Consider the following 18893-nt stretch of genomic DNA (forward strand, 5'->3'; position numbering starts at 1 on the left):
CCAAGTACAGAGTCAGATGAGGACCTTGTAAAAGAGGAAGGTATGGTGGGGTCTCTAAGGTGGCAAAAAAAAAAAAAAAAAACAGATAAAACCAGCTAAGGTTTACTACCAAGACAGTCCAACTCTGAGTGGAGAAACCTTAAGAATGCAGAATGCAGTGAAATAAAGCATTAGCCACAGGAAGGCCAAAAAGAAAAAGTTTGAAAGGTGTATGAGAAGGGCTGTCGCCAAAGGTGAAAGCCTTGAGAAGGTATTATTTCTGAGGGAGAAAGGAAGCACCATGAAAAAAGGGGGTATCTCTGGAGGTGTGCTGATAAACGGAAGGAATGAAGCAATGAAGAATAAAGAGCATACCGACATAAGTTATACCCATTAAAAAATTCATGTATCAGCCAAAAGCAATCAAACAAGGTTCTATGGAATTAAGAAACCAAGTAAGTCACCCAAACCCCTACCTATATGTCTAGAGACACTCCAACATAATAGTCAAAACACATAAAAAAATGTCCAATAAACCCAGCAACCATACAAGTTTCTATTAGAAGGAAAGACAAATCGAAACTTTTCAGTAGATGAAAATTCTTAAAAACATAAAAAATAAAAACAGCTATAAAAGAGAAGAAAATTGTAACATAATACTTCAATATTAATTATATATAATCAAACAATTGCAGATATGAAAAACATTTCAAATTGGAGATGAACTAAAAAGCTGAGGATAAAGAAGAACTAAATAAATAGCCAGACATTCCATGAATATGAATAGGAAGACTCAATACTATCACTATGTTAGTTCTTCTCAAATTTATACATTCAACACAATCCCAATCAGAAGCAGAGCAAAATACCATATTGACAAAAGAAATGGTTTCTAGAGTTTACACAGATGGGCAGAAGATCCAGGACAGCCAACACGGTGATGAGGGAGAGTAAAGCTGGAGGACTGACACATTCTGATTTCAAGACATAATATAAAGCTATTACCATACTATTAGTAGTGATCAGGTACAGTATACTGTTGGCAAAACAATAGACAATAGATCAATGTGGACAGAATAGAGAGCCCAGATATAGGTATATGTAAATGCATTTAACTGATCTCTGACAGAGGAGCAAAGGCAATACAGTGAAGTAAAGATAGTCTTTTAAACAAATAATGCTGAAACTCGATCAGTTCAGTTCAGTCACTCAGTCATGTCCGACTCTTTGCAACCCGATGAATCGAAGCACGCCAGGCCTCCCTGTCCATCACCAACTCCCGGAGTTCACTCAGACTCACGTCCATCGAGTCAGTGATGCCAACCAGCAATCTCATCCTCTGTCATCCCCTTCTTCTCCTGCCCCCAATCCCTCCCAGCATCAGAGTCTTTTCCAGTGAGTCAACTCTTCCCATGAGGTGGCCAAAGTACTGAAGTTTCAGCTTTAGCATCATTCCTTCTAAAGAAATCCCAGGGCTGATCTCCTTCAGAATGGACTGGATGGATCTCCTTGCAGTCCAAGGGACTCTCAAGAGTCTTCTCCAACACCACAGTTCAAAAACATCAATTCTTCGGCACTCAGCTTTCTTCACAGTCCAACTCTCACATCCATACGTGACCACTGGAAAAACCATAGCCTTGACTAGACGGACCTTTGTTGGCAAAGTAATGTCTCTACTTTTCAGTATGCTATCTAGGTTGGTCATAACTTTTCTTCCAAGGAGTAAGTGTCTTTTAATTTCATGGCTGCAGTCACCATCTGTAGTGATTTTGGAGCCCCAAAAAATAAAGTCTGACACTGTTTCCACTCTTTCCCCATCTATTTCCCATGAAGTGATGGGACCAGATGCCATGATCTTCGTTTTCTGAATGCTGAGTTTTAAGCCAACTTTTTCACTCTCCTCTTTCACCTTCATCGAGAGGCTTTAACTGGATACTGAATACCAAAAATGAACCTAGACACAGACAATACAACCTTCACAAAATCAACTCTATATGGATTACATACTTTAATGTAAAACACAAAACCATAAAACTCTTCAGAGTTTTAAAAGTTTCCAGAAGAAAATCTAGATGACTTTGGATGTTGTATCTAAAAAGTCAAATGCAAGTCACAATCTATAAAAGGAAAAACTGAGAAGCTAGACTTAACTAAAATAAAAAAAACTTCTGCTCTGCAGAAGACAATGTCAAGAGAATGAGAAGACAAGTCATAGATTAGAAGAAAATATCTACAAAAGATATATCTAATAAAGGACTATTATCCAAAATATATAAAGAATTCTTGAAACTCAACATTAAGAACATAAACAACCTGATTAAAAAATGGGCAAAACACCTAAATGGACACCACAGTAAAGAAGGTATATAAATTTCAAATAAGCTTAAGATGCTCAATGTCATGTATCATTGGAGAAATAAATGCAAATTAAAATAGCAATGAGATACTACAATACATTATTATAATGACCAAAATCCAGAACACTAACAACACTGAACACTGGTGAAGATGTGGAACAAAACTCTCATTCATTGCTAGTGGGAATGCAAAATGGTACAGTTACTTTGGAAGATAGTTGGTAGCTTCTTACAAAACTAAATATATTCTTCCTATGTAATCCAACAATCAAGTTTTGTGGTATTTACCAAAAAAGGAACACTTATTTCCACACATCACCCTGCACATGGGTGTTTATAGCATTTATTCATAACTGCCAACATAGGCAAGCAAACAAGATACCCTTCAGTTGTTGAGGTTCAGTTCCTAAGTCTTGTATGACCGCAACCCCATGGACTATGGCATGCCAGGCTCCTCTGTCCTCCACTATCTCGCAGAGTTTGTTCAAATTCACGTCCATTAAGTCAGTGATGCTAACCATCTCATCTTCTATCAGCCCCTTCTCCCTTTGCCTTCAATTTTTCCCAGTATCAGGGTCTTTTTCAATGAGTTGGCTCCTTGCATCAGGTGGTCAAAGTATTGGAGCTTTGGCAACAGTCCTTCCAATGAATATTAAGGATTGATTTTCTTTAAGATTCCCTGGTTTGATTGCCCTGAAATACAAGGGATTCAAGAATCTTCTCCAACACCACAATTTGAAAGCAACAATTCTTTAGTGCTCAGCCTTCTTTATGGACCAACTCTCGTATCCATGTATGACTACCAGAAAAACCACAGCTTTTTCTATCCCAACCTGTGTCAGCAAAGTGATGTCTCTGCTTTTTAATACACTGTCTAGGTTTGTCATAGCTTTTCTTCCAAGGAATAAGCATCTTTTAATTTCATGGCTGCAGTCCCTGTCTGTAGTGATCTTAGTTTTTTGAATACGGAGTTTCAAGCCAGCTTTTTCACTCTCCTTCTTTACTCTCATTAAGAGATTCTTTAGTTCCTCTTCACTTTCTGCCATTAACGTGGTACCATCTGTATATCTGAGGTTGCTGATACTTCTCCTAGCAATCTTGATTTCAGCTTGTTGATTCTTTCAGCCCACACATCAGTACATCACATGACGTACTCTGCACAGGAGTTAAATAAGCAGAATGGCAACTACAGCCTTGTGGTGCTCCTTTTCCAATTTTGAACCAGTCTGTTGTTTCATGTCCGGTTCTCACTGTTGCTCCTTGACCTGCAAACAGGTTTCTCAGGAGACAGGTAAGGTGGCCTGGTATTCCCACCGCTTTAAGAATTTTCCATAGTTTGCTGTGATCCATACAAGGGCTTTTAGTGTAGTCAATGAAGTAGAAGTAGATGTTTTTCTGGAACTCCCTTGCTTTCTCCATGATCACCGAATGTTGGCAATTGTCCTCTAGTTCCTCTGTCTCTTCAATATCCTTCAGTAGCTGAATGGATAAATAAGCTGTGGTTCACCTAGACAATGGAAATACTATTCACCACTAAAAAAAAATAAGCTATCAAGCCAACAAAGACACAGTGGAACCGTAAATGCATATTATTAAATGAAAGATGTCAATATGAAAAGGTTAAATACTGTAATTCCAAATATATACATTGTAGAGAAGGCAGAACTATGGAGACGGTAAAAAAAAAAAAAAAAAAACTAAGTAGTTGTTTGGGGAGGAGGAGAATGGGAGTAGAATGAATTAAGAGCTGAAGCACAGAGGATTTTTAGGGCAATGAAATTATTCTGTATGATACTGTAATGGTAGATACTGATCACATTTTTGTCAAAACCCATAAATATATAACACCAAAAGTGAACCCTAATATAAACTATGAACTTTGGATTATAATGATGTGTCAGTGTGGGTTCATCAACTGTAACAAAGGTAGCACTACATGTGGACTGTTGATAGCGGTGTGCCTGCCCATATGTGGGGGCAGGGTATATATGGGAACTACCTGAACTTTCTGTTCAATTTTGCTGTGAACCTAAACTGCTAGAAAACAAAATCAAGACTATTTGAAAGGGAAAAAAAAATGAACACAGAAAAGATATCATTTGCCTGACAGTACCCTGAGAAGGATACAATGTCACCTATGTGATATTCTTACTACTAATAAGCTTAATTTGAACCTAATTACAAAGAAACAACCATACAAATCCAAACTGAGGGCCAGTCTATAATGACTTTACAAGATGTCATAAAACACCAAAAAAGAAAAAATCCCGAACAACCCAAACCCTAGAGTATTTTTCCTAGATTAAAGAAGACCACATGGGTAACAAGTAAGTGCAATAATATCCACTGAAGTATTCAGGAACGAAAGTATTGTGATTTCTGCAACTGACTTGCAAATGGTTCAATACAGTGAAGGGGAAAGGACAGGGAATAGTGGAGGTGGGGAGAAAGAGAGAAAAAAGATACAAAAGGAGACTAAATAGCCCAACATTTTGTTCAAAACAGAAGGAAACAAAGTGAATCAAAGGTTTTATATCTAGCCAAACTATGCATCTTGTAACAAAACTACAAAAAAAAAGCTTTTGGAATGTAATAACTCATATAATATCATAATTATAAGATATTTTGAAAGCATGAGCTTCATCTATGACTTCCAAGATGTTGGTGAAAAGGCTGGAGGCAAATAAAAAGCATTAAATGAATTTTAAAAGATAGTTTATAATGCTGAAGGTCACAATTCCCAATGAAGCAATGTGCTATGTATCATAGCAGCCATCTTTACAAAGCAGAAACTCCATGAAATGCATGGAGAAACAGACACAACTAAAACAGGGAACTTTAAACACATGACTGAGGTATTCTCATCTTTGCTGGTGGAATTAAATGATATAACTTCTGTGGAGGGTGATGTGGCAATATCCAACAAAATCACATATGTATTTACTCTTTTACTCTGCAATTCCACATCTACAAAGATACAATGTCAAAAATGCAAAATGAATATACACAAGGTTATTCATTATAGCTGTTACTATTTGTAACAGAAAAAGCTTGTAACATAAGATGAGTAAGATATCTATATACTGGTGATAGTCAATTTATGTGTCAACTTGACTGGACTACCAGGTGCCTAAATATCTGTCAAACATTCTGGGTGTTTCTGCAAGGATGTTTCTAGATAAGACTAAGATTAAATGGGTAGACTGAGTAAAGCAGATTTGTTCTTATTAATGAGGTTAGCTGTATCCAATCACTAAAAGGTCTGTATAAAGAAAAAGCATTGACCCTCCCCAGAGTATGAGATTCTTCTTGCCAAACTGCCTTTGGGCTGGAACACTGAATTTTTCTTGCCTTCAGACTCAAACTGAAACAGCAGCTCTTCCTGGATCTCGAGCCTGGTGGCCTTAGAATTGGAATTATATCATTGGTTTGGTTCTCCTAGGTCTCTGGCATGTCAACTCATCCTGCAGATCTTTGGGACTTGTCAGCCTTCACAAACACGAGCCGATTCTCTGGAGAATCCTGAATACAATATCAAATAGAGTGATCTCCATGACATGCTATTAAGTAAAAATGAAAGGTACAAAAGAGAGTGCATGACATGTACCATTTGCAGAAATAAGATAGGGTGGATCCATGTATACACATTGTATGAATTTGCTAATTTCTGCAAAAAGGAGAAAAAAGAAACAAAGAAAATGGAAGGGAGCTTCTTCTGAGTATAACTTTTTTTGTTAAGTTTTGACTTTTGGACCATGTACATGTCTTATATTTCCCCAAGTTAAAAGAAAATAAGAAAAAACCCCATAAAACAAAGGGAAACTAACTGCATAGTAAATTGGTAACATAACCATAAACAAAAGAACTGTTTAAAGTAACTTTCAAACACAGTATTCTTTTAGTGAGCTATGTTCTAAAGACAAAAGAACTAACTGCAAAGAAATCTTAAACTTCACTCAGCTTATTGTTAGAAGTAAAACTGGTACTGTAATTTTGATACCATTTTATGTGAACTATAGAACAAAGCAAACATATTAATATTATTCAGAACTAAGTCCTTCAGTGTAACAGAAGAAATAAGATAAAACATAAAACAAAGAAGTTAGGCAAAAAACCTATAATGTTACATTTGAATAGAAAATATCAGTTATGAATTTAAGACTATATATATTTTAACTATGTTCACTGAAAAATTCTAGAAGAAAGGACACCCCAGTAGTACATCGCGTGCCCAGATCTTAATTTCTAATTACTATTTTCCCCTACAAGAAATTAAGGCTCCTTGATTCTAGGTCTTGACTGGGAAAGTAAAGATTTATCTTGTCATAGCTACCAAGATACTGCTCAAAGGTAATGTCAATACACAGAAGCCAGCTTTGAAGAGGCTCCCACTAGCTAAATATGGAATAATTTAAACATACACATTCACAGACAAATCAAAGACTGATGGAAAAAGCAAATAAATAACAATCCAAGAGGCTACAATAATATTCCAAAAACAAACAAAATCTACCAAAAACCAAACCAAACAAAGTCACAAAAAACTCACTTGTTACAATTGCAATCAACTATTATTGAAAACTGGTAATTAAACAGAAAGAATTACAAGTATATGTTTATTTTTACCTAGCCTTTCTATAATCATTCCCTCTTCATAAAGGAAGGTTTTTTTATTTACAGAAGAATGACCGCTAATAAATGCAAGGAATGATATGATTAAAAAAAAATCATTTTGCAACCCAAATGGAGTAATTTATTTAATAAACAAAATAAACCGGTTACTTGAAAGACTGTTGAGAGACAGGATTGATCCACAGGCCAAAAATGCCAATCTACACATTACTTGCTAATTACAACAGGAAAACATAAGTTTACAATGGAAGGATCTAGTAGTTACCACCTTAACCCAATGGCAAAATTTAGCATCTCTAACTGTGGAATAACCTGAATAAGAACTTGCTATCATGATGCAATATGAAGTATGCAGTCCACCTAATAAATATTTTGGCAATAATCTGAGACCTGAATCAACATTTTAGACTCAACTTTCACTTTAAAAGAAATAAAGGAGATTGAGGAAATATTTTAATGGAACCATGAGAAAATAATCAAATAAAATCATAACAAAGACACAAAGCTAGTTTTGGATTAGGATACAGACAGTCACAAGAGGCCCCTTGTTGTACTATAACTAAGCGGGGGTGGGGGGAACCTATACAATCTAAAAAATAATGTATTAAAAAGAAACCAAGAGAACTGAGGATGCAAAGAGATCTAATGGAACTAAATGTCAAAAGGTGACAAGCCCTCCTAGGTGAAGGGATCAGAGGCACTTAGAGCATCTGCAGAAAGGGTGGGTGAGTGGTAAAGGATCAAGCCTTCCAAAGTAGAGGAATTTTGTTTGCTTAAAGGAAAAGCAGCCAAGCTTTCAATGGCAGCTTAGAATGATGTGACAGACTGGAAACTTTAAGAAACTCAAATGCAGAGATTGTTCTCCCCATTCTCCTGCTTTCCCCCTTAGGTCTTTTTCCAAGTAAGAAAAAGGTGGGGGAGAGAGGGGACTCACTGGAGATTTGGAGCGGGACTAAAAAGGCAAAATTCTCTGCACTCTTCCATGGGCGTCTTCCCTGATAGCTCAGTTGGTAAAGAATCCATCTGCAATATAGGAGACCCTGGTTCGATTCCTGGGTCAGGAAGATCCCCTGGAGAAGAGAGAGGCTACCCACTCCAGTATTCTTGGGCTTCCCTTGTGGCTCAGCTGGTAAAGAATAATATGAAACGAGTCGCCAGTCCAGGTTTGATGCACGATACTGGATGCTTGGGGCTGGTGCAATGGGATGACCCAGAGGGATGGTATGGGGAGGGGGGAGGGAGGAGGGTTCAGGATGGGGAACACATGTATAACTGTGGCGGATTCAATATATGGCAAAACCAATACCATATTGTAAAGTTAAAAAATAAAATAAAATTAAAAAAAAAAAAAAAGAATCCGCCTGTAATGAGGGAGACCTGGGTTCGATCCCTGGGTTGGGAAGATCACCTGGAGAAGGCAAAGGCTACCCACTCCAGTATTCTGGCCTGGAGAATTCCATGGACTATATAGTCTATGGGGTTGCAAAGAGTCAGACATGACTGAGCAACTTTCACTTCACTCCACTTCCATGGGTGTGCGTCCCAGAGTCCTGCTAGACGATGGCACCTGGAATATACACATGACAGGACTCACTCTCATGGCATTTAAAGCCAGAAGTGAACGGAAACTATCTAATGAGGTAATCCAGTTTCAACTCAGCTTAACTCCTGATGAGTTCAAAGTGTTCAATCTCTCATCTCAGCTGCCTATCAGAAAAAAGCATGCCTTCTCTGGGTAAATAATATTTAAATATTTACCCTAGTCTCTTCTAAATACTAGGCTAGTGTATATATTTTTATATACAAGACATACAACGAAGCAAGAAAAAATGATTCCTGACTGAAAGAAAAAATGGCCAAAAGAAACAGACCCACAAATTAACTTTATGTTGGAATAAGCAGACAAGGACTTAAAATAACTATTATAAATTAAATTATATGGAGGAAAATATTAACTGATGAGATGAAAACATGGAGAACTTTAACAGAAAAATGAGATCTTTAAAGAATAGCCAAATTATTATAGAAGAATCAAAAGAAGTCTTGAAAATATCTCTCTTGGTAATAATAAAATAGAATAAAAAGCCAAAAAGAAAAATTGGTAAGGATATGTAGAATATTTGAAAAATGCCAGTAATCACTTTGAACCAACAATAAAAAAATACAGAATGTGGTATATTTTACAAATCAACTGACATTTCTTTAAAAATTCAATGCTAGGGAAAACAAAAACAAGAACCTAAAAAAAATCTAACCACCAATACATGAGCCTTGATTTAGGGAAAATATTATAAAGAATGTTTTGGGGATAATACAAAAAATCTGTATTTATGAACTAGATATTTTAGGAAATTAGGAAATCACTGATGATTGTCTTAATGTATTTACAGTATTATGGTTATGTAGAAAATGGAGATGAAATAGCATGTTATCTGCAATTTACTTTCAAATGGTTCAGGAAATGGTGTGTTTATAGTTTCCTCTGTGTGGAGAGTTAGAAAAGGGAAATTCTTTTATTAAACATACAATTATAGCTTTATATCATACTTTGTTTCCAACTTAAATACTTCATATTACAAATAAAATTTTACTCATTTTTAGAAGGAAATCTTATGTATAAATTTCTTCAAGCTAAACAGTCAACAAAAATCTCAGCAGGGTAATGTTAGTAAGTCTTATTTCACATATCAAATTCCTCTTAAGTTTTAAGTATAAATACTGGAAGCAAACTTTTATCAAATCCCTCTTAAAGTTCATCTTAGCTTTCAGACTGACACTCCCCTCTTAGAATTGTCAGTAGGGAAAGAAAATACATATAACCCTAGTTAGAATTATGGATAACTCATTTCAAAATTCTATATTGTTTGAAGTCTTTTTTCACTCCCAAGTTTTAAGTTTAAGGTAAAGCCACTATAACCTCTCTTGTGTTTACTTCCCATAGTAAAATCTTTTTAGTATATTTTGCCACTGTTCTTTTTTTGGCAGTTTGATCTAAATTCTTATTAATGTTTGCTTTTAGCAGTTTGACCTAAAAATGACCTCTTTCAGAACACATGGAGATACAGTAACTATTGATAAAAACAGAAATCTGAGGAAAAAGAAGGAAGAGTGAAGTGTGAGGCAGATTCATTATTCAAGTGGAAGGTACAAGTAAATGCTCCTGTGAGAATACCACATATCAAAGTGGTATTTGAAATAAAGTCTAAAAGCTGGCCTGAAGTACTGGAATACTAATTTAAAAACAGTGCTGCTAAGAGCAAAGAGTTGATGGTCTTCAGTAGCAATAGTACTGATTTCCTGATTGGATTACATTATTACTTTGTGTCACAAGGGAAATGACATGTCTCAAATTGCGCTTCTTAGCTTGAAGGAGAAAATGTATAGTCCGTAGAACAGTCAGATTTATAACCAATTTCTGCTCTAGAAGAGGCAAAAAAAAAAAAAAAAAAAAACCCAAACATTCTAATTCCAAGCATCTCATTTCTTATGATTCTGGCTCCTTCCTTTAGTTCCCCAACTCCATAATTCTTTGGCTCCACAATCTATTGATAATACCAATCTTTTCACTGTTCCTCACCTACCTCATATTTCCAGCTCCTTTCTTACACATCATCATGATCACCACAATGTATATATCAGCATCGCCCCTGCTCCTCTCTGAAGTCATTACACTTGTGTGAACATTGATCCTACTACACCATCTGTCCTCACTCTCCCTCTCCAAGAAAACTGTTTCACTGTGACTCTGTGCCTTGATTATTGTAGTAGCTTCCTAACTGGTTTCCTTACCATCATCCTTGCCTTTTCTATAGTCTGTCTTAACACTACAATTAATTCTTAAAAAATTCTTGACACATTTCTAAATGTTAATAAGAATCTGTTCAGTTCAGTTACTTCTTCTTAAAACATTTAATGACTTTTGATCTCATGCAGCATAAAGGTCACTGACTTTATAATGGTCCACAAGATCCTACAAAATCTAGCTATTTGTTATCTTATGTTCTACCACTCTCCCCTTTTCATTTTGCTGTAGCCACCCTGGTCTCCTTGCTATTTCTGAAACATGCCAGCGAGCTCCTGTCTCAAGGCCTCTGGACTTGTTCAGGCTTGCTCTCTCACTTCCTTCATGTCTTTTACACATCACTTCAGTGAGGCCTTCTTTTCTATTTACTTTATTTACTTTTTTTTCTTTTGCTTTACTTTTCTCATAGCACTTACCACTCTCTGACCTGTATATATTTAGTTTATGAATTGTTTCTTGCTTCTAACTCCCACTAGCATTTAAGTTCCATGACAGCAAGCATGTTATCTGTTTAGTTGATGTACTTACAGTGCCTCTGATGTGACTGATACACATGGACAAACATTTAAATTATTTATTAAATGAATAAATAAAAGAACTAAGTAAAATACATATTTTTATCTGGGCTATCTGTTGAATGGATGAAATAGGAATTATTATGTAATTTTTAAAAGATATTAAAACAAAAACTTTGAATAAAAAATAATTGGATTGAAATATAAACCTAAAGTTACCATAAACTTATTGTCCAAGCAGACAGATAATGTTTTGCTTTTGAGAATTCATAATTCAGTCAACATACAAATCTGTTCTCATAATTTTACCCCTTGAGAGAAATGATCAGCAGTGTTCCATTTTCTGATGTTTGTAACATTAGAAGCTTTGCTATGAGAAAATAAACATTATCCAAAGTCAATATAAAAGTTGGAATACCCTGAATCACATATAAAAATTCAGAAATTGGAAACTTTTACAGATGTTTTCAGCTTTAAAGAATGGAAAATATTAATTTTTACTTGAATTCAAATATAATTATCTAAAGAAATTTCTATGCTATAACTTATGAATGACCCAAGTGCTAATTAAATCTCATATTTTAAATCTACCAATGCTTAAATATATTAAATGTACTTAAAGGTATACTTCTAAAAAGTTGAAACAAAAAATTTTAAGTTTTATCAAAGAAAAACAATTTGATTAAAAAAGATGAATGAAATAAACCTAGATAAAGTAAGGCAAGGGGGAGAAACTATTTAAAAGACATCATCTGTTCTAAAAATTTCTATTTTGGTACAATGAATCATATACAGCATTACTTAGACTTAAGAATTTAAATGAGACATCAGAAACCAAAAATGTTAGTTCATAGAAACACTCACCTACAACACCATTCAATACGACCTTCGCCCTCACAAGTTTTTGCCCAATGATTATCTGCCAAATTTTTCATTGCAACAGCATATTCACAAAGAGTTTCCTCATCCTCACAATGTTCTCTCCAGATCTTATCAAAATCTCCCACTAAAAACAAGGAAAAAAAAAAGTTTACTTAAAATATGTCAAGCTCTTAAGTTTCAGCATAATGTAAAATTATTAAAGATGTGTAAACAAAGTTATGAAGCAAAATTTCATGAAGTTTAAACTTTATAAATTTTGAAGCTCTTTTATGCAAATAGATTCACCATTTTAACCATGATGGTTTGATAAGCAAATAAAATTTACCATTTTAAACAGATTTGTGACGCTAGATCTCTACATATTTATCAGTGTCCTGTATTAAAAAAGGTTGATAGGTGAGATGGCAACATATATTAGCATGCAAGTTAAACGTTTGCATTGATATACTTAGATTTGCTCTAGGAATACTACACTTTAAAAAATTATAATCCTAGGGCAAAATGTTGCTAGAGAAATTACCCTGGAAACCTCTCCAAAGTTTTGAGTCTATATAAGATGAATAAAAATTGTAAGGTGACTACATTATCTGGCCACAGCATTACTTCCATCTACTACCTTTTTTCTTTTTAATTAAATTAGTGATCACATTTAACATGAAATTTGAAAAATCAATGTGAGTTCTAACAAAGGTATGAAAATGCCACAGCCAAATAAATAACATTAAAACAATTACAATGGTAAAAAAGTAAACAAAAATTATCAATGTGGCTTCAATCAATGCTCTTAGACATAATTTAGGTTCTCTCGCCACGTGCTCAAGTACAGGCAATTGTTTAGTGACACAATAAACTTAGAAACATAAATATGACAACCAAATTTGGGGGGTGATAATTATATTACGTTCTTTTCCCAGGTGAGACAATCAGTTTCACTAAGACTTGGGTTTTTTTTAAATAGAAAAGGAATTATAACAACTCAAATTTAACAGTACTTATCTATTAAAAATTTGCAAACCTTTATTGGTTACTTTAAGCACCCAGCTCAGCATGTACAGAGTTGAAAACCAAACTATTATCCTTCTAGTTTGACCAATACAAGAAAAAGCAATTAAGGGTACAAACATACCCTCACACACACACTGCTCAGTTAAGATGAATGTGTATCAGTCTCAAACTTGGTCTGAATACTCCTTTTAAACCCACAAAGGATGAAAAGCTGTCTCTTTTCTGTGTGTGATTATGTTCTTATACAGTAATATTTTCATTAATCACTAATACTTGTGTAGTAATAGGGCTCTCATTTGTTATATAGCAGACTGGCAATAAATGGCTATTAGAAACAATACTTGTGTAGTAACAGGGCCCTCAATTTGTTATATAGCAAATTGGCAAAAACTGGCCATTAGAAACAAGCAGGCAAACAAATTTTTCTAGATTCTCCAAGAAAAACTCTCCAGTTTTAGTAACATCTTTCAGATGTACTTATTTATTAAGTCTCTAAGTAGGACTACAGGAAGTAAAGTCTTTGAAACAAATACACTGATTAATGATTCTTCAATATATCTATTATGTTCATAAAACTATTCCTGACTTTACTCATCAGATTTAATGCCAAATGGTTCATTAAGGTATAGAATCATTTTCAAGATGCTTCATCGTTACTTGAAATGGATATCGTCAATTCTTTTTCAATAATACAAGAGACGACTCTACATGTGGACATCACCAAATGGACAATACTGAAACCAGACTGATTACATTCTTTGCAGCCGAAGCTGGAGAAGCTCTGTATAGTCAGCAAAAAAAGACCTGGAGCTGACTGTGGCTCAGATAATTAGCTCCTTATAGTAGAATTCAGGCTTAAACTAAAGAAAGTGGGGAAAACCATTAGGCCATTCAGATATGGCCTAAATCAAATCCCTTATGATTATACAGTGGAGGTGACAAATAGATTCAAGGGATTAGATCTGATAGACAGAGTGCCTGAAGAACTATGGGCAGAGGTTCATAACACTGTATAGGAGACAGTGACCAAAACCATACCAAAGAAAAAGAAATGCTAAAGGGCAAAGTGGTTGTCTGAGGCAGCCTTACAAATAGCTGAAGAGAAAGAGAAGCAAAAAGCAAGGGAGAAGAGAAAGATATATCCAACTGAATGCAGAGTTCCACAGAACAGCAAGAAGAGATAATAAAGCCTTCTTCAATGAAAAATGCAAAGAAACAGAGGAAAACAACAGAATGGGAAAGACTAGAGATCTTTTCAAGAAAACTGGAGGTATCAAAGGAACAGTTCATGCAAGGATGGGCACGATAAAGGACAGAAACAGTAAGGACTTAACAGATCCAGGAGAGATTAAGAAGAGGTGGCAAGAATACACAGAACTGTACAAAAAAGGTCTTAGTGACCTGAATAATCAAGATGGTGTGGTCAACTCACCTAGAGCCAGACATCCTGGAGTGTAGAGTCAAGCAGACCTTACGAAACATTACTATGAACAAAGCTAGTGGAGGTGATGAAATTCCAGCTGAGCTATTTCAAATCCTAAAAGATGATGCTGTTAAGAGTATTGCACTCAATGTCAGCAAATTTGGAAAACCCAGCAGTGGCCACAGGACTGGAAAAGGTCAGTTTTCACCCCAATCCCAAAGAAGGGTAGTGCTAAAGAATGTACAACCCACTGGACAATTATGTTCACTTCCCATGCTAGTAAGGTTATGTTCAAAATCCTTCAAGTTAGGCTCTCACAGTACTTGAACTGAGAACTTTCAGATGTAAAAGCCGGATTTAGAAAAGGCAGAGGTACCAGAGGTCAAATTGCCAACATTCACTGGATCATAAAGCAAGGAAATTCCAGAAAAACATCTACTTTTGCTTCATGGACTGCATGAAAGCCTTTGATTGTGTGGATTACAACAAACTGTGGAAAATTCTTCAAGAGATGGGAATACCAGACCATTTTACCTGTCTCCTGAGAAATCTGTATGTGGATCAAGAAGCAACACTTAGAACTGGACATGGAACAACTGACTGTTTCAAAACTGAGAAAGGAGTACAGCAAGGCTGTATATTCTCACCGTTTATTTAACTCACAGGCAGAGTACATCATGCTAAATGCTGGGCTGGACAAGTTATAAGCTGGAATCAAGAATCCTGGGAGAAATGTCAACCACCTCAGATATGCAGATGATACCACTCTAATGGCAGAAAATGAAGAGGAACTAAAGAGCCTCTTGATGAGGGTGAAAGAAGAGAGTGAAAAAGAACTTAAAACTCAACATTCAAAAAGTAAGATCATGGCATCTGGTCCCATCACTTCACAGCAAATAGAAGGGGAAAAAGTGGAAGCAGTGACAGAAATTCTCTTCTTGGGCTCCAAAATCACTGCAGGTAGTGACTGTAGCCATGAAATTAGAAGATGCTTGTTTCTTGGAAGGAAAGCTATGACCGCCAGATAGCATATTTAAAAGTAAAGACGTCGCTTTGCCGACAAAGGTCCATATAGTCAAAGCTATGGTTTTTCCAGTAGTTATGTATGGATGTGAGAGCTGGACCATAAAGAAGGCTGAGCACTGAAGAATTGATGGTTTTGAACTGTGGTGTTGGAGAAGACTCTTGAGAGTCCCTTGGACTGCAAGGAGATCCACCTAAAGGAAATCAACCCTGAATACTCATTGAAAAGACTGATGCTGAAGCTGAAGCTCCAATACTTTGGCCACCTGATACGATGAGCCAATTCGTTGGAAAAGCCTCTGATGCTGGGAAAGATTGAAGGCAATAGGAGAAGGGAGCAGCAGAGGATGAGATGGTTAGATAGCATCACTGACTCAATGGACATAAGTTTGAGCAAACTCGGGAGATGGTGAAGAATAGGGAAGCCTGGCATGCTGCCATGGGTTCCAAAGAGTCAGACTTGACTTATCAACTAAACAACAATTATCAATTCTAAAAGACCCTTTGTTTGAACATGTAAGCTTCACTGTCCTATGTAATGTACATATTACAAGTAAATACGTAAACTTACTATATTTTCTGGTAACAGAAGTCCATTCGAACAAAGGTTCTATGATCATATATGTTTGGGAAAACCTGTTTAACCTAGATAGCATATTTAAAAGCTGAGACATTACTTTGCCAACAAAGGTCCGTCTAGTCAAGGCTATGGTTTTTCCTGTGGTCATGTATGGATGTGAGAGTTGGACTGTGAAGAAGGCTGAGTGCAGAAGAATTGATGCTTTTGAACTGTGGTGTTGGAGAACACTCTTGAGAGTCCCTTGGACTGCAAGGAGATCCAACCCATCCATTCTGAAGGAGATCAGCCCTGGGATTTCTTTGGAAGGAATGATGCTAAAGCTGAAACTCCAGTACTTTGGCCACCTCATGGGAAGAGTTGACTCACTGGAAAAGACTCTGATGCTGGGAGGGATTGGGGGCAGGAGGAGAAGGGGACGACAGAGGATGAGATGGCTGGATGCCATCACTGACTCGATGCACGTGAGTCTGAGTGAACTCCAGGAGTTGGTGATGGACAGGGAGGCCTGGCGTGCTGCGATTCATGGGGTCGCAAAGAGTCGGACACGACTAAGCGACTGGACTGAACTGAACTGATGTTTAACTTAAAAAGATTTCCTTTTTTCAAGACTTAGTTTAGATTTTACAAAAGGTACAACTAAGGGAGCCCTAGGAGACAGGAGTGAGGGAGTTGCGGAAAACAAGTTGAGAGAGGAGAAAATGCTAATACAAGGATGCACTGTTGAGGCTGCTGCTGTGGACAACACAGAAGCATAGAGTGTGCCTCAGGAATTGTGCACCCAAAGGATGGGAGGCTAGAGCATTTATTTTACAGTAACTATCCCCCATTAATTAAGAGTACTTCTACTCTACACTAAGGCACTGAAAAAGGGCATGCCCTCAGTGGGCTCCAGCAGTTTTGGAAAAAGCCGAAAAGCAGAAAAGAAAGCAGCATTTAAATAGGGATTCTGTCGTGGCTTGTCCCTCTGAGCTCACAGTATCTGACCATCACACCCGAGACCAATGTTACGTTACACGCATGAGCCACCAAAGGCATCTACTATAAATTCTCTGAGTCCTTACTATGTCATTGTATACTGTGAAACTATATTCAAAATTCTCTTTAAATGCTGACAATTTTTTATGAAGTTTTAAGGCTTACAATTAACATTTGCTCTACTAAAATTTTGAGGAAGGATTCAAATTTGTCTGTTAAGCCTATAAACTCAAACTGTTTGCAAACTTCAATTTAATGTTTTCACTAACATTTAAGAGTCTCCAGATTCTCCAAGTATGCTGATACTGAGAATAACATGATTAATAGTTAGTACATTTAATATATAACCAAGACTAAATGCAATTATACATACTTTTCATTTTCTTTAACAGATTTGCTGAAAAAGTACTCTATGTTAAATACTACAGAGAATAATAAAGTTAATGAGCAAGCACTGGCATCAAACAAAAGGGAGAAGACATGTAATAAAATGTGGTATCTGTTCTCATAGAGATATAAACCTGACATATTCCCTATGGTTCACATAAGCCATTCCGGACCCAGAAGTTTTAAATCATGTATTTATTCAAGTTACCAAACCCAAACTACCAGTTATAACACTATGTTGCATGTCTGGAGGCTACAAAGTTGAACAAAAAACATAGTTAGCCTTCAGTTACTAGAAAATTCCACTTTCCAGAATACCCATGAAAACTTTTTTTATTTATTTATTATTATTATTTTACTTTACAATATTGTATCGGTTTTACCATACAAAAACATGCATCTGCCACGGGTGTACACGTGTTCCCCATCCTGAACCCCCCTCCCACCTCCCTCCCCATACCATCCCTCCGGGTCATCCCAGTGCACCAGCCCCAAACTTCCTGTATCCTGCATCGAACCTGGACTGGCGATTCGTTTCTTATATGATGTTGTACATGTTTTAATGCCATTCTCCCAAAGCATCCCCCCTCCCCCCACAGAGTCCAAAAGGCTATTCTATACATCTATGTCTCTCTTGCTGTCTTGCATACAGGGTTGTCGTTACCATCTTTCTAAATTCCATATATATGCGTTAGTATACTGTATTGGTGTTTTTCTCTCTGGCTTACTTCACTCTGTATAATAGGCTCCAGTTTCATCCACCTCATTAGAATTGATTCAAATGTATTCTTTTTAATGGCTGAGTAATACTCCATTGTGTATATGTACCACAGCTTTCTTATCCATTCATCTGCTGATGGACATCTAGGTTGCTTCCATGTCCTGGCTATTATAAACAGTGCTGTGATAAACATTGGGGTATACGTGTCTCTTTCAATTCTGGTTTCCTCAGTGTGTATGCCCAGCAGTGGGATTGCTGGGTCATATGACAGTTCTATTTCCAGTTTTTTAAGGACTCTCCACACTGTTCTCCATAGTGGCTGTCCTGGTTTGCATTCCCACCAACAGTGTAAGAAGGTTCCCTTTTCTCCACATCCTCTCCAGCATTTATTGCTTGTAGACTTTTGGATAGCAGCCATACTGACTGGCATGAAATGGTACCTCATTGTGGTTTTGATTTGCATTTCTCTGATAATGAGTGATGTTGAGCATCTTTTCATGTGTTTGTTAGCCATCTGTATGTCTTCTTTGGAGAAATGTCTATTTAGTTCTTTGGCCCATTTATTGATTGGGTCGTTTATTTATCTGGAATTGAGCTGCAGGAGTTGCTTGT

The 18893-nt window shown here is 36.4% G+C and overlaps 1 protein-coding gene across 11 annotated transcripts in view; it reads right to left on the bottom strand.

The window, feature by feature from the left end:
* The window catches only part of SAMTOR (S-adenosylmethionine sensor upstream of mTORC1), an 87807-nt gene that overhangs the window by 57670 nt on the left and 11244 nt on the right, over window positions 1-18893 (bottom strand). For 10 of the 11 annotated variants that reach the window (XM_086396640.1, XM_086396633.1, XM_086396631.1 and 7 more), the window contains exon 2: window positions 12150-12291. In XM_086396640.1, coding sequence (XP_086252766.1) covers window positions 12150-12291 — 142 coding nt within the window. Of the gene's footprint in view, window positions 1-5537; window positions 5859-12149; window positions 12292-18893 lie in introns of those variants that run through there. The other variant, XM_086396641.1, reaches the window with a different exon arrangement.

Source organism: Bos grunniens, chromosome 4 (assembly GCF_055505025.1).
Source record: "Bos grunniens cultivar Pamir isolate PY7600 chromosome 4, Bosgru_T2T1.0, whole genome shotgun sequence".
Classification (NCBI taxonomy): Eukaryota; Metazoa; Chordata; class Mammalia; order Artiodactyla; family Bovidae; genus Bos; species Bos grunniens.